General features: G+C 47.1%; 2 protein-coding genes across 2 annotated transcripts in view; one reads left to right on the plus strand and one right to left on the minus strand.

Moving 5' to 3' along the window:
- Positions 1-18,217, minus strand: part of Plg (plasminogen) — a 38,059-nt gene that overhangs the window by 5,810 nt on the left and 14,032 nt on the right. Inside the window, exons 7-16 of the mRNA XM_050135898.1 lie at positions 17,980-18,098; positions 15,613-15,775; positions 14,920-15,065; positions 12,707-12,866; positions 10,629-10,810; positions 9,756-9,904; positions 8,601-8,694; positions 4,424-4,544; positions 2,891-2,968; positions 2,297-2,437 (exon numbers count right to left, since the gene is read on the minus strand). Of these exons, the coding sequence (XP_049991855.1) occupies positions 2,297-2,437; positions 2,891-2,968; positions 4,424-4,544; positions 8,601-8,694; positions 9,756-9,904; positions 10,629-10,810; positions 12,707-12,866; positions 14,920-15,065; positions 15,613-15,775; positions 17,980-18,098 (1,353 nt within the window). The remainder of the gene's footprint in view (positions 1-2,296; positions 2,438-2,890; positions 2,969-4,423; positions 4,545-8,600; positions 8,695-9,755; positions 9,905-10,628; positions 10,811-12,706; positions 12,867-14,919; positions 15,066-15,612; positions 15,776-17,979; positions 18,099-18,217) is intronic.
- The window catches only part of Map3k4 (mitogen-activated protein kinase kinase kinase 4), a 169,541-nt gene continuing 156,519 nt past the window's right edge, over positions 5,196-18,217 (plus strand). The window contains exon 1 of the mRNA XM_050135896.1: positions 5,196-5,999. Within this exon, the coding sequence (XP_049991853.1) occupies positions 5,980-5,999 (20 nt within the window). The 5' untranslated portion in view covers positions 5,196-5,979. The remainder of the gene's footprint in view (positions 6,000-18,217) is intronic.

The raw sequence follows: 18,217 nt of genomic DNA on the forward strand, positions 1-18,217 counted from the left end.
CTCTCCTTAGAGCTGTCCTATGGGCAGCTAATTTAAGGTGGTGCCGTTCTGTGGGTGGGCCATCTAGATGCCACCCAGCTACACTAAGACCAAAAGGTATTTGTCCAGGACAAGGGGCTCCACCATTTCGGGGTCCCAAATCTCCTCACCAGTTAAAATGGTTAAAATGATTATAAGAATCCAAGCAAGAGAGGGTTTGAAGTAAGCTCCCTGCAGAAGCAAAATGGCCCAGTTTCCAAGGAACCTTCACCTGCATAGAGGTTCATGGATGTACAAGAGTTCTAACTTTGGTTTCTCAGACCTTAGTGAGTTTAAGAGGGAAAACGACTGGAAATGAGAAATGCCCTGTTGTCATAAAGAATCCGCACTGTCTCCAGCTTCGGGGAAGACGCATTTTCCCAGAATGACCAAAGCAGACCCAGCCTCTCTCAGGGATGTCATTCACAGGCTCTTGTAAGGACCTCAAAGACCCAGGCCCTCAGGCTGTGAGATGTGGAGAGGATGCAGTAAACCCCCCTGCCAAAAACAAATATCAGACTGTCAGAGAACACGATCCTCCTATTGGCTGAATTAGTTGTTTGAGCCATCAAGGACAGGAGGTCTTGTTTTGCTCATTTGGTGGGATGCAAGAGAAGATTCTAGGGAACACGAGGGAGATGAGCTGCTTCATGGATGCCCATTCTTCTGGTGCGTCCGAATGACCCAAGACATCATTTTACAGCTCCGAAATGCTCCCTCCAGCAGCCTTCCCTATCTGGATCAGCTCCTGTCACTTCCAGAATCCTCTCCCTGATATCTGGACCCCATCAGGCATAGCCCATGTGATCCATGTGCCTGCTGCCCGTCCCGAAGGAGTATCTCTCAAAACAGCTTACTGCTTGTGAGCTATGTCCGTGGGGACCTATTTCCAAACATTCCTAACTCTATGGCACAAGCCTAATTGCCTAGTGTCAGACTTTAAACACACACACACACACACACGCACACACACACGCACACACACACGCACACACACTTCAGCAGGGAAAACAGGGCCAAAGAAAAGAACAGAGGTAGAACCTGTGTTTGTGAACTGTTTCTTGTTTCATTCTGCGTGTCCTATGTGGGTTTATTTGTTTGTTTTTTTAGTTTATGCATGTGCACACACGTGCATGGGATGCCAGCGGAGGCCAGAAGAGGGCGTTAGATCCCTTGGAGCTGAAGTTACAGGTGGGTTGAGATCTACTTGATGAAGATGCTGTGACCCAAACTCTAGTCCTTAAAAAAAAAAAAAAAAAGGCAGCAAACCCTCTTAACTGCTGAGCCATCTCTCCAGCCCCTCAACATCTGTGGGGTGTTATTTTTGTTATTGTTTTGGTTTGTTGAGATAAGGTCTCTTTACATAGCCCTGGCTTTCCTGGAACTCACTCAGTAAACCAGGCTAGTCTCAAACTCATAGAGATCCACTTGCCTCTGCCTCTCGAGTGCTGAGATCACAGGCATGGGCCACTATGTCAGGCATATGTTTGTGGTTTTAAAAGTGCTTTGAGATACATGATGTCATTTGATTCTCTCATCACATTATATCAAGATTGCCTTTGTCAGCCTGGGGTAACTGATGGTGAATGCTTGTCAGCTGGTGATGGAGGTGGGTCTTGTATCTATTTGTTGCTTTCATTGGTTAATTAATAAAGAAACTGCTTGGCCCTCTGATAGGGTAGAATTTAGATAGGCAGAGTAAACAGAACAGAATGCTGGGAGAAAGAAGCTGAGTCAGGCAGTCGCCATGATTCTCCCACCCTACACAGACACAGGTTAAGATCTTCCCTGGTAAACCACCTCGTGGGCTACACAGATTATTAGAAATGGGTTAGATCAATATGTAAGAGCTAGCCAATAAGAGGCTGGAACTAATTGGCCAGGCAGTGTTTAAAAAATACAGTTTCTGTGTAATTATTTCGGGGCATAAGCTAGCCATGCAGGCGGCTGGGTGTCGGGGATACAGCCCCACCACTCCTATTACTACAAGCTGGTAAGCATGAGGGCGGGAGATGCTGAGGTGATAGGCCACTTTACATTTTAACTCTTCACGTGAGGAACCAGAGTCCTGATTCCCTCCTCAGGAATGTGCTTGTGGGCTTGCAGAACTAGGCTGGATTCTGGTTTCTGATGAAGTCGGCCCGTTTTTCCTAAATGCCCATGCTTTTGCATCCTAGGCAGCACTTCTCTAACCCCACACATGGTTGTCACTCATAAAACCCAACTATGAACCACCGTCTTCACTCAGCTTGGGGTACAGTCCCCAGGGAATGCTTACTGGGCTAGCTTCATCAGGGCAATGTCGGCTCTGGTGGGCTCCAAGAACAGCTTGGATACTTCTATTTGCTGGACATCTGACCCACGAATATTTTCTTCATGCGCACCCAGGACAACCTTGTAGAATCCAGGTCTTGAAGATCTGAAAAGATGGTGACATTAGGATTAAAACATAGTCCAGACCTTTCCTTGGTGCCATCCTGTATCATACACATGCAGCCAAACACATGCAGCCGCCAGCATCTGTGACTCCTGGATGACAAGAAATGGAATCCAGATTCGTTTGAATCTGTGGTGTTCTTGACCTTGACAGGACCAGTGCCTGCCACTGAGCAGATCTGTTTCTCCAGGCCAGGGCCCTGCTCTGAGTCCTTGGCAGATAGATTTTCTTTAGAACTGTTTCCCTCCTGCCTGGTTGACCTGGTGATTGCTGTGGACTTCTGCATACATACTCCTGGGTCTCTTATGCCACTGCCAAGGAAGGCGGTGGGAGGAGAGGAGGGAATGACGGAGGGGAGGAGGGAAGGAGGGGAGAAGAGGAGGAGGGTGTCAGTCTTTAGAAGGAGACCTCACACCAGTTACCCACGGAACGTACTTCTCCAAGCAGTGTGCAGCAGTCAACACCCACTCCGGGGATATCAAAGTTCCTCCACAGAAGTGCTGTCCAGTGAGTCTAGAAGGGGAAGCGAGAACTTCCGGTTAAGCCAGATGTTTTGTTTCATCCAATAGCACAGAAAATCAGAAAGACAAGTCCATTCCCAGAAGAAAGGGCCGCCAGCCCGTGTACAGAACAGTCGGGACACTGCACCATCTAGCTACCCAGCTCTGAAGATATCTGCTGAAGTATTGGGGGCCACTTGTCTGCATGAAGCAGAGGCGGTGGCTCCAGTGTGGTCCTGTGCCTGCACTTTGACCTATTAACCCTCAACCCCAACATAAACCACCTGTCAAAATCTGCCCTCGAGGCTGCTGCCTTTATTTCGTCTTAGCTAGAATTTTACAAAAAGTCTTCATGGATCATCCCTTGAGAAGCCAAATATGACCCCAAGAGCAATAATTCAGGATGACAAGATCACCAGCTCCCAACCAGGGTGGAATGGCTTGAATGCAAACAGCTTACTGTGTAGGATGAGGTCAGCGAAAAAGCAGACAAGCTCTGTGCTGGAGAGATGGCTCAGAGGTTAAGAAACTGGGCTGTTCTCCCAGAGGAGCCAAGTTTGGTTCTCAGCACTGACACAGTGGCTCATGCCCATCAGTAGCTCATGCCCATCAGTAGATCCAGTTCCAAGAGGTCTGCTGCCCCCTTCTGGTCAACAAGGGCATCATGTATACATGGTGTACGTTCACACAAGCAGGCAAGCATTCATATAAATAAAATAAAAATAAGTCTCTAAAAAAAAACCGTAACAGAGTGCAACCAACCGTGCCCACATCTGTCCGTGGCATTCTGCAAATCCGCTGAGGGGACAGTGAACAGCAACTGAGCATGCACGGAGGTCTGGAAGTGAGCCGGGCAAGCCAACACGCCCATGCTGAGCCTGCTGTACACGTATACTTTAGAAGCCGTGCCCAGGAAGAGTGAATTAAGGCCTACAGATGTTTTCTGCCACACTCAGCCCTGCTCCCATAGGCTTAGATGCATCACTCTTAAACCAGGACAGTCACATGCTGGTTTGTTCACTTATTTGTAAGGATATAAGCAGCCTCTCTGTTAAATTCATGGGGGTCACAAAAAGGCACATAGTATTGTCAAAGCCCTGCATCTCCAGCAGGCAAATCCCTTCGTGAGCCCACACCTGCATAGTGTCATGTCTGTGAAGATATTCCTTTCATTTTACAACAGCCAGTGGGTGCACGTGCCCCCTAAAGCGCCTCCCTGTTCTCTGGGAATGACATCATTTCACATGGTTTAACGACAACAGCCCAGAGTTGTTTTTTCCTTAAATACCATTTTTAGTCAGTTCCAAAGCAGAGAACCCAAGAAGGTGGCTTTTGAAAGTTTATGGCGCTGTCTTTACGCATTAGAAGGACGCAGAGGAAGGTGGTGATGTTCGCCAGCTTTGGTTTAGCACGACAGCCGCGTGAGGTTCACACAGGCAGGCGGGAGAACACGCCTGCGAACTCTTACCTGGTTCGAAGGCTGATTTGCCAGGGCCAGGAGTGTGGATAGGCCACGCAGCCGCCCACTATCCTCCCAGAGCATTTCTTCGGCTCCACGCGAGGCTTCCCACACTCGTACGGTGCTTGTGCTATGAAATGATGTGGGAGAAGAAGGTCATACAGAGGCAAACATCCTAGTTCTGTCAAAGAGTCCTGCAAAAGGCACCTGTGGCCAGGTACCAAGTTTGTGGCATCCCAGAGTCATAGGCAATCTTTGGAACATTTCCTGAGATTTAAAAGTAGTGCAGGCAGCACAGAACCCTCTCCTCTGAAGAAGTTCTAAACTCTAATTGGTTAATTAAATTGGCGTAGCATAGAATTAAAATAAGAGCTTCTCTTGGTGTGCTTTGATTGACAAACATAAACATAGTTTTCTGTAATATACTAGATATATTGTATTTGGGACACCAAGCTTTGCTGGTCAGCACCATCTATGTGGCAAGCCCAGCCTGCAGCCTGCAGCCCCCAAGAATCTCAGGACAGCTCCAGATGTGGCCTGACACATCTGTTGATGACACAGCTTCCTGTTGCAGTGTCAAAATTCCCAACCGCAGGGGGCTCTTGAAGGCCATAGCTCTTCCCCCATACTGAAAGACAGTGTGTTTTTTTTCTTGTGTATTTGTGTGCGTTGTGTGTCTGTCTGTTTGTATGTGTAGACAGAAAATGCACTATTCTCAGCTCAATTTTACCTTCTCTCTGCTGGTTCAGCACAGACCCAACCCTCGCTCCCCCACCCCACCCCATCCCACCCCACCCTGCACACGACCCCAAACAGCCTACTGTAATCAACCACTATCAATCAACCCACGTGTCCCTGCCTGCTTTTCCTCTCTGTTTACCTCCTGCATATGCTCCCTCTCATCAGCCAGCCTACCAGTGAACTAGGCGCAGGGTCTGCATCCATCTTTGGTAACTCCCACTTAGCGGGGTGCAGGGGAAATTCACAAGCACTTCTTAGTGGCCTGCAGCCCCTGAGTCTTCAGAAAGGCATGTGGAAGCATTGTTCATGGCATTCCCTAGAAGAAATTCCTTCAGCCTTAGTCAACCAGAGAGTCTATACTCTGGAGAAGCTGGAACTGGAATGCTTAACTTTCTATTTGCCGTGGCCTGTTCTGAGGATCTATGTAGGAAAGGCTTTTCACACATAGCTGCATTGTGGCGGGAGCCCCCTCACTAAAGCTCAACTCAGTGGCTACCTCTGTGCCTTGTACTTCAGCCACGTGTGCACGCGGGCTAGTGTCACAAACTGCAGGTGCCTGGGAAGAGGGGCTCTCAGCTGAGGCGTTGCCTCCACCAGATAAGCCTTTGGGCACATCTGTGGGGCATTTTCTTGATTAATGATTGATGTGGTAGGGCTCAGCCCACTGTGGGTGGTGCTATCTCCTGGGCACGTGGTCCTGCGTGGTACAAGTAGGCTGAGCCAGTCATTAGGAGCAAGCCGGTAAACGTTGTCCTCTCATGGTCTCTGCTTCAGTTCCCGTCTTCCGGTTCCTCCCTTGAGCTCCTGCCTTGCTTCCCTCAGTGATGGATTGTGATAAGAAAGGGTAAGCCAAAGAAACCCTTTTCTTCTCCAGGTTGCTTTGGGTTATGGTGTTTAATCACGGCAACAGAGAAACTAACTAGAACAGACATTGGTACCAGTCAGTAGGCGATCGCTGTGGCAGACCTGAGTGTGTCATATTGGGGAGGATTCTGGAAGGATTTTGGAGATTTGTGCTGGAGCTTAAAGAGCTATTCCGTGGACGCTTAGGAGACAAGAATGTTGAGAAAACTGTGCTGTGGGACAATGGTCTGTACCCTGTCACTTGTATTTTAATTAAACGCTGATTGGCCAGTAGCCAGGCAGGAAGTAGAACCAGGGTGGTCAGGCAGGAAATAGAGGTGGGCAATGAGAACAGAATTCTGGGAAGAGGAAAGATGCAGTCTGCAGGCCTCACCCAGACATAGAGGAAGCAAGATGAAAACACTTCACTGATGAAGGTACCCAGCCACATGGCTAACACAGACAAGAATTGTGGCCTAATCTAAGATATAAGAATTAGTTAATAAAAAGCCTGAGCTACTAGGCCCACCAGTTTATGATTAATGTAGACCTCTGTGTGTTTTGTTGGGACTGAACAGCTGTGGGACCATGTGTGACAGAAACCTCTGTCAACAAAAATGAAGACCTGGCTTGTGATATTCAGAGGAGAGTCAGAGTCCTCAAAGACGCTACTGGCCCTATTTATGTGATATTTTGAATTGGGAATGTGTGGCGTGAAACCTTTGCTTTGTTTGGATAATCAATGCTGGTCAGCTGTGATTAACAAGAGACCATCATTTTTGAGGTGGAACCTCCTGGAGACTCGCTCCTCAGATCAGCACACGGGAGTTGTAGTCTGTTTAGGGTGGGGGTGGGGTAAAGCTGCACATCAAGCTGGCAGCAGAATTTGGCAAACTGTGTTTAAGCCCCTCCCATGTGGTACTTGTTTTGAAGGCATGGAGGGATTATGGCGAGTAGCTGAGGCTTGGCATCATGGGATGTGGCTTTGGGTACCAAGACTTGACTATTGACTTATACTGAGATGAGTTTCTCATCTGGTATCCAAGGCTTTTCCAGAGAGGATCAGAGGTGAGGGGATCAGGAATCTGTGAAGCCAGGACAGAGAGCCCAAGGTCTGAGTGCCATACTACCACGTAAGGGCAGCCTGTGGTGGGGAGCGGAAGACAATGGGGGAGGGGCATACAAGGGATAGAAACTGAGAACAGAGACTGAGAGACACTGACACCTTAGGAACTTTCAGGTAAAGAGGCCACCAAGACAGTGTCTTCTAAGTATACAAAAGCCCCCACTAGAGAAAAAGGTCTCTATCCATTTCCACTGGCAAGTAGAACCTGCCCATCACCTCCTCCTCTCCCTCTATCCCCTGTTCCACTGAAGAGCCACCTACATGCTCCTAACCACTGCCCCCAAAATACCAGGGACACAGCCAGCCCACGAAAGCTTTGTGAAGTAAGCCCCTCCCTCCAGGCCCAGCCACACCCTCCCCCAGGCAAGCACACTGGGAGAAAGAAGAGTTCACAGTGACAGGTTCTAACTGCAGAGCAGGTGAGCACAGGGCAGAAGCAGCTTTACCTGCAGGGTCAGCCTTCAACTTGTCACCCCAATCTCAAGAACTAAAGTCAACTCTCCTTTCCCAGGTCCCAGCCTCTTCCTCCCCAAGAGTCTCAACTCGCCAAGGATGGAACCTAACAAGGCATCTCTAAGTTAGGTGGTGAGTGAGTAGGAAATACATGGTGGGGGATAGTGGGGCTAATAGAAAGATCTGCATTCTTTTCAGTGAAATTTGAGGAAGATATTTTGTAAGCTTTCAAAATATGTGCGTATTTCCCCCCCTTCTCTGAGGCTGAAGAGGAAGATATCTTCGGGGCTTTAAATGAGAAATGTCCCTCAAGGACTCGTGGATGTGAACACTGGTTCCCGGGTGGTGGGGTTGTTTGGATAGGTCAAAGATCTTCTGAGATGTGGAGGCTTGTTGAAGGAAGTGCATCTGTAGGGCTTGGGCCTTGAGAGTTCACTACTTCAGCCCCCCTCCAGTCACTCTCTGCTTCTCTGGGTGCAGTTGACGTGGTCCATAAGTCTCCGCTCCTGCCGTCATTCTGCAGTCTCTGCCACTGTGGGTGTCTCGTTCCTTGGAGCGGCGGGCTATGAGTGCTTCCTTAAGTTGCTCTCCATCACGGTATTTTTATTGTAGCAGCAACAAAATAGCTAACACACATCCTAGTCCAGCGCCTCTGAACTTGTTCTGTGAGCATCTCCAGTCCGATGTGGAGGAGCTCCTGGGACGCCTCCTGGAGCTGATTCATTCGTTCCCTTCTGCACTTTGAGGATTTAGTATTAAGTTCAGCTGATATGGGGCAAGGACAATAATGGGCCAGGTTCCAGATGTTTGGATGAGGGCCCAGGGTAAGAGGCAGCCATTGTCTTCTCAGAGGCACTCTGCTCAAGCCTGCCTGTGGTGCTTGTTTGTTTTGTATACATCCTCATGAAGAAGATGGTCACTCTATGTTCTGGAAAGTGTTTTTTTTTTTCCCAAAGAAGGAAAGAGAGGAGAGAAGAAGGGAAGAGAGAGGAAGGGGGACGAAGGGCAGCGGGAGGAACTTACGACACACGGGGACATCGCAGTAATCATAAAGTTTTCTGGGGTTTGTTGTGTAGCACCAAGGACCATTGACATCACCGTCTGGGTTTCGGCAGTACTGAAAAGAGACAGGAGTTTGAGGGGAGGCTCCCTGGGGTGGAGGGGAATCCAGATGTAGAGACGTAAACCTTCTCACGGGGGGTGGGGGAGGACTGTCCCTTTGCTTTCTTCCCATCTTACTTTTTGATAGCTGGTTTAGGGTGTTTATAAAGTCTCAGACTGTCACTGGTCATGTCTCTGCTCAAACCAAGTTCCAGCTAGGAAGCCACTCCCTGGGCCAGATGTAAGAGAGCCAGCCGTCAGGGACAGTGGGCCATTCCTGGCTGTCTTGTCATTGGTTAGCTTCAGTAATCCTGTGGCCCATGAGGCCTTATCGTTGATTAAAAACACTTGTGCCCTCCATGGGGCCATGTTTTCTCTGAGTCATACAAGTGTGTAAATACAAGTGTGGTCTCTGCTCTGTGCTTCCGGACTCCTATGACCTATCCTATATCCAGAGGAGCGTCAGCTCCTAAAGCCTTTGTGACTTCCTTGATTGACAAGAGCATCTTTTGCTCTAATGAAGTGAGCAAGAGAGTATCTAGAGGGGCTAGGGATGTGGGGGTGGAGGGTGTTTAGTAGAACCTCTCGTGAGCAAAGAATTGTGACTTTTTGCCTTATGCTCTGACCCCCAACAGAAAGAGAGAGCCTGAAGGTTGCTCTGGTCACCAAAGTCAGTACTATGAACAACTGCCAACATAACAAAGCTTCCATTAAAAAATAAATTACATGTTCAAAGAAATTCCTTCCCAGGCGGTGTGGGGAGCTGGAGAATGATGTACCCAGAGATGTCAAGAGTCCTCCTGTCTCCACACCTCTCCCATGCAATGCCTACCACCCCTCCCCACAGTAGTTACCCCAGGAGCCATGGGATCTGGCTCTGCCCAGGCGGTATCAGAATGGGGTCAAACTGGAGGACACCGGTCCCCTAACCCCTACCTACTCCAAATTTCCCCTCCCTAACTTTCCCCTCAACATCAAAGACCAGCCCTGGCCAAGTTGGTGTAACCCCAAATTGAATCTGTTCAAGAAGCTGATGTCGGGAAAATGCGGAACAGAACATGAACCAGAGTAGCTTACGTTCTTTTCCAGACCTGCCCGTGGGTTTGTCACCGGGGTGAAGATGCTGTGAGGGTGGGGTTCCTGGGCAGCCCATTCCTGGCAGGGGGTGCCAGCCGCAGTGACGGCTCTTTTGCCTCGATAGTCTTTACCAACTCCAATCATGCAGTCTGTAGGAAGAGGGAGATTATGTACTTTGGGAGGTCCAAGCATGGTACGGCATAAATGTGTCAGTCTTAGCTGCTCTAATACAGTGCTATGACCCTTTAATACAGTTCCTCCTGTTATGGTGACCCCCAACCATAAAATGATTTCCATTGCTTCTTCATAACTTGTTTTACTACAGTTATGAATCATAATGTAAATATCTGTTTTCTGATGGTCTTAGGCGACCCCTGTGAAAGGGTCATTAGACCCCAGAGAGGTCTGGACCCACAGGCTGAGAACCACTGTTCTAATATGTTAGGTTGCCCTCTAGTGGCGGACCCAGGGTCTCAGCAAACACCGACACACTGACAATTAGCAAGACTTGCTATTTGGTTTAAGAAGTTGCCAGAAATGTTTACAGGCACAGGGTTGGAAACGATCCCATCATTGGTAGGACGTTTTAGAAGGGGAATTCAGGCTAGAAGACAGGAAAGCCAAGCTTTACAAGAGTGTGAATAGTTAGAACACCTGGAGGGCTCACAGGGCGCCTTAGGAAGCTGTCCCTCCGCCTTCTGCGGAAGATCACCTCCCCCATCCACCGCAAGATGGCACTCAGGCTCATTCCACAGAGCAGACCCTCAGCCCACATGGGTGTCCTACACAGTGTGGGAGCGCCCACATCAGTACCACTTCCTCTGTGTCCAGTGTCCACATCTGCCCACAGATGTCCGATCACCCGCTCCTTACCTGGCTCAGAGGTGGCCTCCACATCTGGAACTTGGGGGACCACGGGCGGCTCTGCAGCGCCCCCTCCTGTCTCAGAGCATCTCCTCAGGTTGCAGTATTCCCACCTGACGCTTGGGTCAGTGGTGTAACACCAAGGGCCCCTGTCGGCATCTGGATTCCTGCAGTAGTTCATTTCCAAGCCTCTGCAAACCCCAAGACAGCGCGGTCGTCAGTGGTGGAGGAATTCAGCTCCTTCTCAATTTTGTTACTACAGTGTTAGCAAGGTATCTTTGAAGACACGTGTATCATCATGTATCTTAACCAAAACCGAGACAATGTAAATATAATAATATATATTGCATACGGTTATAATATATTTACATTGTATCAACGTGAATTATATCATAATGTACAATATATTAAAATGTACAATGCAATATATTTACATTGTATAAATGTAAAAGCAGGCATCATAATATTCTCCTTTGATACTCTGTTAAATACTTTTCCCCAACGTAGATCTTGAAATGTAATTTTAGATTGGAAAACACAAACACAAATACATCAATATCTTGCTTTGTTTGGGGTTTGGGTTGGGGGCATTGTTTATCTAGACAGTATTTGTTATGCCGGATTTTCTGGAAAAAGATGCCCCTTATGCATTGAGCTGCTTTGCCTCCTGCACTGGAAAAGCATTTGTCCATATGAGCCGGAGCTTGTTTCTGCACTGTCCCCATTTCCTTCATCTCTGTCCCTTCCTGCCAACACCATGGCACTACCGTGTCTTGATCACAGTGCTTCTGTGGACTTCAGTGCCAACCCTCCAGAACTGCTCGTTTAACCATTATCTTGATAATTCGGAGACCTTTGCCTGCAAATGTTGCCACTTTTTCCAAAAACAGACTGCTAGAATTTGTGGGCTGAATCTAAAGCCTAACTTGGTAAGGGACTGATAGATATTTAATCTTTTGATCGCTATACAGTATCTCTCTTTATTTAGCTCTTAATTTTCCCCTTAACGATGTTTAAGCTATACAGTTGCAGTTCTTAGGTATGCTACTTTAAAATTTTCTCTAAGTACTTTGTGGTTTTTATGTTATTGCTGGTGGTGTTTAAAGTTTCGTTGTTAAGTGTAGCTAGTGTAGAGTGACTTGAATGTCAGCCTCCTGTAGACCGGATGGTCTTTGAACATGCAGACTCGCTCAGCTGTCAGGACTGTCTGTGTCCATTAATCATGTGCCCTGCCAGTAAAGATGCTGTACTTCATTTCAAAGCTTGAGGCCCTTCCTTTCCTTCTGCCCTTTGTTCTTTTCCTCCCTTCCGTCCTTCCATCCTTCTGTCCCTTCCTCCTTCCATCACGTCCTTTCTTCCTCCATTCTTTCCTTCCTTTCTCCTCTCCTTCTTAACTTGATTTTTTCCTTCATTTCCTCTGTCCCCACTTTCTTCATTCCTCCTTTTTCTCCATCCTTTCCTCCCTCCCTTCCTAACTTGTTTTCTCCCTCTTTTCCTCCCCCCTTCCTTCCATCCATCTTTCCCTTCTTTCCTTCTCTCTGTCCCTTTTTCCCTTCTTCCCTTCCTTCTTTGTCTCCCTCGCTCTCCTCCTCCCTTCCTAACCAGCTTGCTTCCTTTTATTGTCTAACGCAGTGGCTACCAACACTGGTACACTCTGGTAACCCGTACCCCTTAGGGATGCAGGTGCAGCTAGAAAGGCTGGCCTGGAAGTCAAGAACAACGGCAAACTCAAACACCATTCTAGTGGTTTCCATTGGAGTGGCACACCGCAATGCTGAGAGGTGGCATGATCTTTAGCGCATGTTGGGGGATGGTACCGTTTCTAAGCTTTATGGTGACTTGTTCTCTCAAGGTTTCCACCAACAGGACCTTACCACCCATTGGCTCCACAAAATTTCTCAGGAAAGGGAGCCAGTAGGTGGCTTCTCTTTTCTCAGGCCCTTTCTGCCAAAACCGAGTTCCTGACAGTCTGCCCATGTGCCGATCTCAGAGAACTTTGGTTCAAAGACTTTGGTTTAGAGCGTGGGTCAGTATGGGGAAACCCTAAGTCAGCTATTGCTCTCTCATGGTTAAAATCAAAGACATACGCATTTGGGAACTTCTCTGGGGTCTTCTGATGCCGGTGTGGGGTCATAGATGCCCAGGACTGGCACTTTTTCCCTGTGATGGTAGTGGACGATGTGCCCCGATAGCTCTGCCCATTGCCTTGGTAGCATTCCTGGACCACAGGTGTCTGCTCTGGCAGAACTAAAATTAAAGCAGAAGAAAGGGGAACAAATAAGACCTGGAGCAGACACCTGGACACCGGTTTATGACACACATAGTAAAGCAGTGTGAGAATTCCTTTACCATATTAACAGGTAGTTGGACATCACACACACACACACACACACACACACACACACACGCACGCACATATGTACATGCGTACACATGGATAGTCCAGTCACAAACACAAGATTTATACTGTAGAACATATTATGAAAGCAAAACGAAAGCCCTTGGAAGAGGAACAAAAGAGGCCAGAGTACTGCTAACTGAAAACATCACTGTGTAAAAATTATTTTGATAAATTACTACCAGGTGGTCATGAGGACAAGTGGGCAGGGGCTCCATGGTGAGGGCAGCAGGTGGGACTGGGCAAACCACAGACCTGAAACGCTTGCCTACTTCCCTAGACCCTCTCTTTGCTCATAGGACACCAAAGCCTTGACCTTCTGGAGATGGAGCAGAAGGCAGCCCTGCGTCTAGGGTACACAAAGAGCTGTTGCTCCTTAGCGATGACCACAGTCCAGCACTATCAGGTCAGGGGTGTGAAATCGTCTTGGTTAGTTGTTAGTGGATCTTCTGGGTAAAGATGACCAAGGGGGATAAAAGGAGAATTTTAGCAGAGGTAGAAACTTCTAAAAATAGTAACAAAATAGAAGTTCAAGGAGCCAAGCCTGCAGCATCAGAGACGAGTCTCTGTGCCTTGATCAGCAGGTGACACAGCTAAGGGATAACAAGTCAACTAAAATATAGTTGGGTAATTATGTTCCACATGACACAAAAAGAGAAAGGATGGATGGTGGCCACAAGACAGGGGACAGGACAACTCCCTTAACAATGGGCTCAAAGCCAACCACACGCAATTGTATAAATGCAAAGTTCTCAGTTAGAAGGTCAACTTGTACAGCTGCTTTGGAAATCAATATGGAGATTTCTCAGAAAATTAGGAAACAATCTACCTCAAGACCCAGCAATACCGCTGCTGTTGGGTATATACCCAAAGGATGCTCAATCATGCCACAAACACACATGCTCAACTATGTTCATAGTAGCATTATTTGTAATAGCCAGAACTTAGAAACAACCTCAACTGAAGAATGGATAAAGAAAACATGGTCCATTTACACAATGGAGTACTACACAGTGGAAAAAATAATGACATCTTAAAATTTGCAGGCAAAATGGATGGATCTAGAAAAAAAAACATAGTGAGGTAACCCAGACCCAGAAAGACAAATATAATATGTATTCACCCATAAGTGGCTTTTAGACATAAATCAAAGAAAAAACAGCCTGAAGGCCACAACCTCAGAGAAACCATATAACAAAGAGGACCTTAAGAGAGACATACATGGACCTACATAGAACAGTAAAAAAAAAGACAGTATCTCCTGAGTAAACTGGGAGCATGGGGGTCACAGGAGAGGGTTGAAGGAGAGAGGGTAGGAAAGGAGGGGAGGAGAGAAAAATGTATAGCTCAATAAAAACAATTTAAAAAAATCAAAAAAGAAGGTGAATAAGTTACACAAACACTAGTGTAGGCAAAGGCTTCACATCAGTAAGATAAAGTCAGAATGAGGAGTATGTTCAGAGACTTGGGGAGACGTTACACCATAACAAAGGAGGCCTTCCATCAAGAAGATGAAGACAATGTGTGTGTATTACCAACAGAGCTTCCCAATATAGAAGGCGAACAGCAACTAAAGAAATACAGACTGATCTGTCGTTAAAGTTGGACAGGTAAGCAATATAACGGAAATACAGAACCCTAATAAGATTTGTTCACATTGACTTTTAGAAGAAACTTTCTAAACACAACAGCAGAAAGTCAAATTTTCAAGACCTTGGGAAACACTCACGAAGTCTGTACCCTGAGCCACTAGACAAACAGTGAATTGAAAACGCTGTCCTTGAACTCACACAAGCAGCACTCTGGCCCACAGCAAGACCTAGTGCGCTGTGAAGAGGCCATTCGAACACAGACATGAACAGGGCAACCCGACTCCCATGAGCTCTCGTGACCCACTCGTACCTGAGGAATCGGAAAGTTCTGGCAAGGATGCAGAGGAGTCACAGGACGGAATCTCACAGTATTCCCACCTCAGATCTCCATCCGTGGTATAGCACCAGGGAGCGGTTTCTCCATCCGGGTTACGACAGTAATTTTCTTCCAGATTTCTAGAATAGAAGTATGAGTTTTGTTATTCAAAGAGTTGAATAATCCAGGTGTATACATGCGTTTTAGAGGGGGGTGCTGCACATAACTGATACTCTAGAATCTCGCACACTGAATGACTGTCAGGTACCAGCTTACGTGGAGCTTAGATATCACATAGCATGTCTTGGACTCTGACCCAGAAGAGCTGATGGCTCCAACCTATTCCTTGTCTTCGTGTGATGGGATAGGTCTCTAGTTCTGTGTTGGGCACTGTGTTGTACACAGAAGTAATGAGGACATTCCACACTGTCCTTAGGGTCTCAGACTTACTAACCCTAGAGTTGAGCCCAAGACTTTGCATTTCTGGTAAATTCCTGATGGTATTGGTGGGTGGGACACACTTTGAGAAAGACTTGTAAGAGGAAAAACATTGCTGGATGTCACTTTCCTTGCATGTGACCTGATCAGTCTTTATTCTTGAATTCTTTATGGTACAACCAAGGTAGAGTCAATGGACTTCACAGGCCCACAGTTACCAGGGCAGGGAAGGAGGCGGGAGGGACATACTTGCAGGGGAAATTTTCTGGCGTCCTGTTGTGCTTATGAGGGGTCTGCTCACTCCAGCGCTGGCAGGTTTTCCCGGACACAGTGACAGAGACGGTCCCTCGGTAGTTCTCACCTCTTCCCTTCAGACATTGGTAGGTTGGACCAGAAGTGGGTGGGGGTGTTGCTTGGATAGGGGAAAGAATTGATGGTGAATGTTCTCTATAAATGATCCAACAGATGTTATGGGAAGGTGAATGCAAGATCCTCTGCCTACTACCCCCTTACTCCTCCCTTGGGATTTTACACTTGCTCTTCCACCATGCCCCCTTACTCCTCCCTTGGAGTTTTACACTTGAGAACTTCTTAGTGTCTTCAGTTCAGTAGAATCTGTATCTTTAAGGCAATTTCATCAGGGATGTCTCTAAACATGGACCCTTGGGTCAGATACTTCTCTCTCTAGTCTTTTGTGTTCATCAACCATGGCAAAAATCAGTGTTAAGTCCTCTCCAACCTCAAGTCCTTACATAGACCAGTGATCCGGGCCCTTTTATGAAAAACATATAATTCACTGGATAAACACAACTGAACAGCATCCATCTCCCATAAAGACACAGAACTGAGAAAGAGCCCATGGGAAAAGGAGAATATCTTTGATACATATGCATCCTAACAGCAGAGCTTCAAAATACAGAAGGCAAACAGAAATCGATTAACCCAGAGTGAAAACTGGATATGTAACTACCCATCTTGCAATAGCCAATAATATAAAAACACATAAAAATAACACTAACTCAATATCTTTAAGGAAAAGTGTATAATCAGAAATTAAAACATTGTTGAGGTGACAAAAATTTTAAAAATGGAAGGAGAAACTGGTGTAAGGAGAAAGACTCCCTGAGGAGCTCTGCTTCTCAGTGATGCCTGTGCAAAGAAGAGAGGCTGTCCCCAAATGTCTTCTCTAGCATTTGCTAATGGTCTTTCTACAGTTTCAGACTCTGTGTTCCAATTACCCAAGAAGGAGCTGTGTAACACAGCTTCGCCATGTGTCGTTATGAGCTCTGCTTCTCTTGAGCACCCCCAAGTCAGACATCTGAAACATCTAGTTACTCACAGACACTTGTGTTCACAAGCAACAGTTAGGGAAGAACTCTGGCTGGTCATGAAGTTCATGAGAGCTTTGCTGAGGGGCTCTCTTCAGCCCAGGGAAGACTGGAATGGCAGAGCCACCACCCTGCCTCTGAGTGTGATTGTGAAGAAGGGTGCTGACCCAACTAACTCCAAGTGGTCCCTTTGTCCCTATTTTTGTCTCTTTAACTCTTTCTTCCTCAATCACTTGGTTCTATAGTCACCTTGGATTTCAGGAATAACTGGACTGATGAATAAACAGCTTTGTGTGTGTGTGTGTGTGTGTGTGTGTGTGTGTACATCTTCACATGGGTGCATGCGGAAGCCAGAGGACAGGCCCACTGTCATTCCCTAGACATTTCACTTTTTGGAGACAGGTCTTTTACTTGAAAGTACCAAGTAGGCTAGTTGGCCAGCAGATCCAGGGACTGGCTTGTGTGCACCTGCTCTGCCTCCCTCCTCCTGCCCAGGACTAGGATTATAAACCACTGCTATATTCTCTGTTGTTGCTGTTAATGTGGGTTCCAGAGACTGAACTTGGGTCATCAGGCTTGTGGGACAAGTACTTTACCTACAGAACTATCTCATCAGCCTCTGGGTCATGGCAGAATGAAACCTCCAGAAACTCCGCACCTCTAGGGACAGATCATCCCTAAGTGAGGGCAGCTACCCATGGAGATGAGGTTGCATCACAGAGAACCATCATCTCCTGGGAACCAGACCACTCCTCTCAAGTGATGATAACAGTCTTCTCCAGCAGGAGCAGAGCTGAGATAACAATCCACAGCCCACCCATGACCAAGACCACCTGCTCCATCAGCTGTGTGAACCCCAAGCCCATACTTTATTACTCCCCTTCCAGAAAGTCTCAGAGCTCCTGTTCCCACTTAAATATGAACTCGGCATCACCCTTTATCTGTAACTTCTCAGTTGGCCACACTGATTAAGTCTTTTCTGCTTATGTCTGCTTATCTGTCTTTTATTATTCCTGTGTCTTTAATGGACAAACTGAAGTGGGTGTCGAGTCTGATCTGTCAGGGCTCCTAGAGCTGGAGTTTGTCTTAAAACTGATACTGTTGACAAAAGGCAGAAGTCTCTGGCTGGGGACAAATCAACAAATAGATCCTCTTATCAGCTGTTAATGAAAGGGGACAAGAATATCCTGCAGATCTGTGGACTGCTCCCTAGGACCTGTACTCAGCACCAACATACTTCCCGAAAGGGGCAGGTAGGGTGCGTGCAGTGTTCTGGCTGTGAACTTACTGCAGCGGGGGATGTCACAGTATTCCCAGCGTTTATTGGAGTCTGTGGTGAAGCACCAGGGGCGTGGCTCCCCATCGGGATTGCGACAGTAATTCTTCTTCAGATTCTTGTTTGGAAATCTGGGTGGACAAGAAGGATTTTTTTTTTTTTTTGGCTTTTGTTTGGTTTGTTTTGTTTTTTGAGCCAGCGTTTCTCTGTAGCTTTGGAGCCTATCCTGGAACTAGCTCTGTAGACCAGG

The sequence above is a fragment of the Alexandromys fortis genome, unplaced genomic scaffold, assembly GCF_014885135.2.
Source record: "Alexandromys fortis isolate MF-2015 unplaced genomic scaffold, M_Fortis_MF-2015_v1.1 scaffold_23, whole genome shotgun sequence".
In the NCBI taxonomy this organism is placed as follows: Eukaryota; Metazoa; Chordata; class Mammalia; order Rodentia; family Cricetidae; genus Alexandromys; species Alexandromys fortis.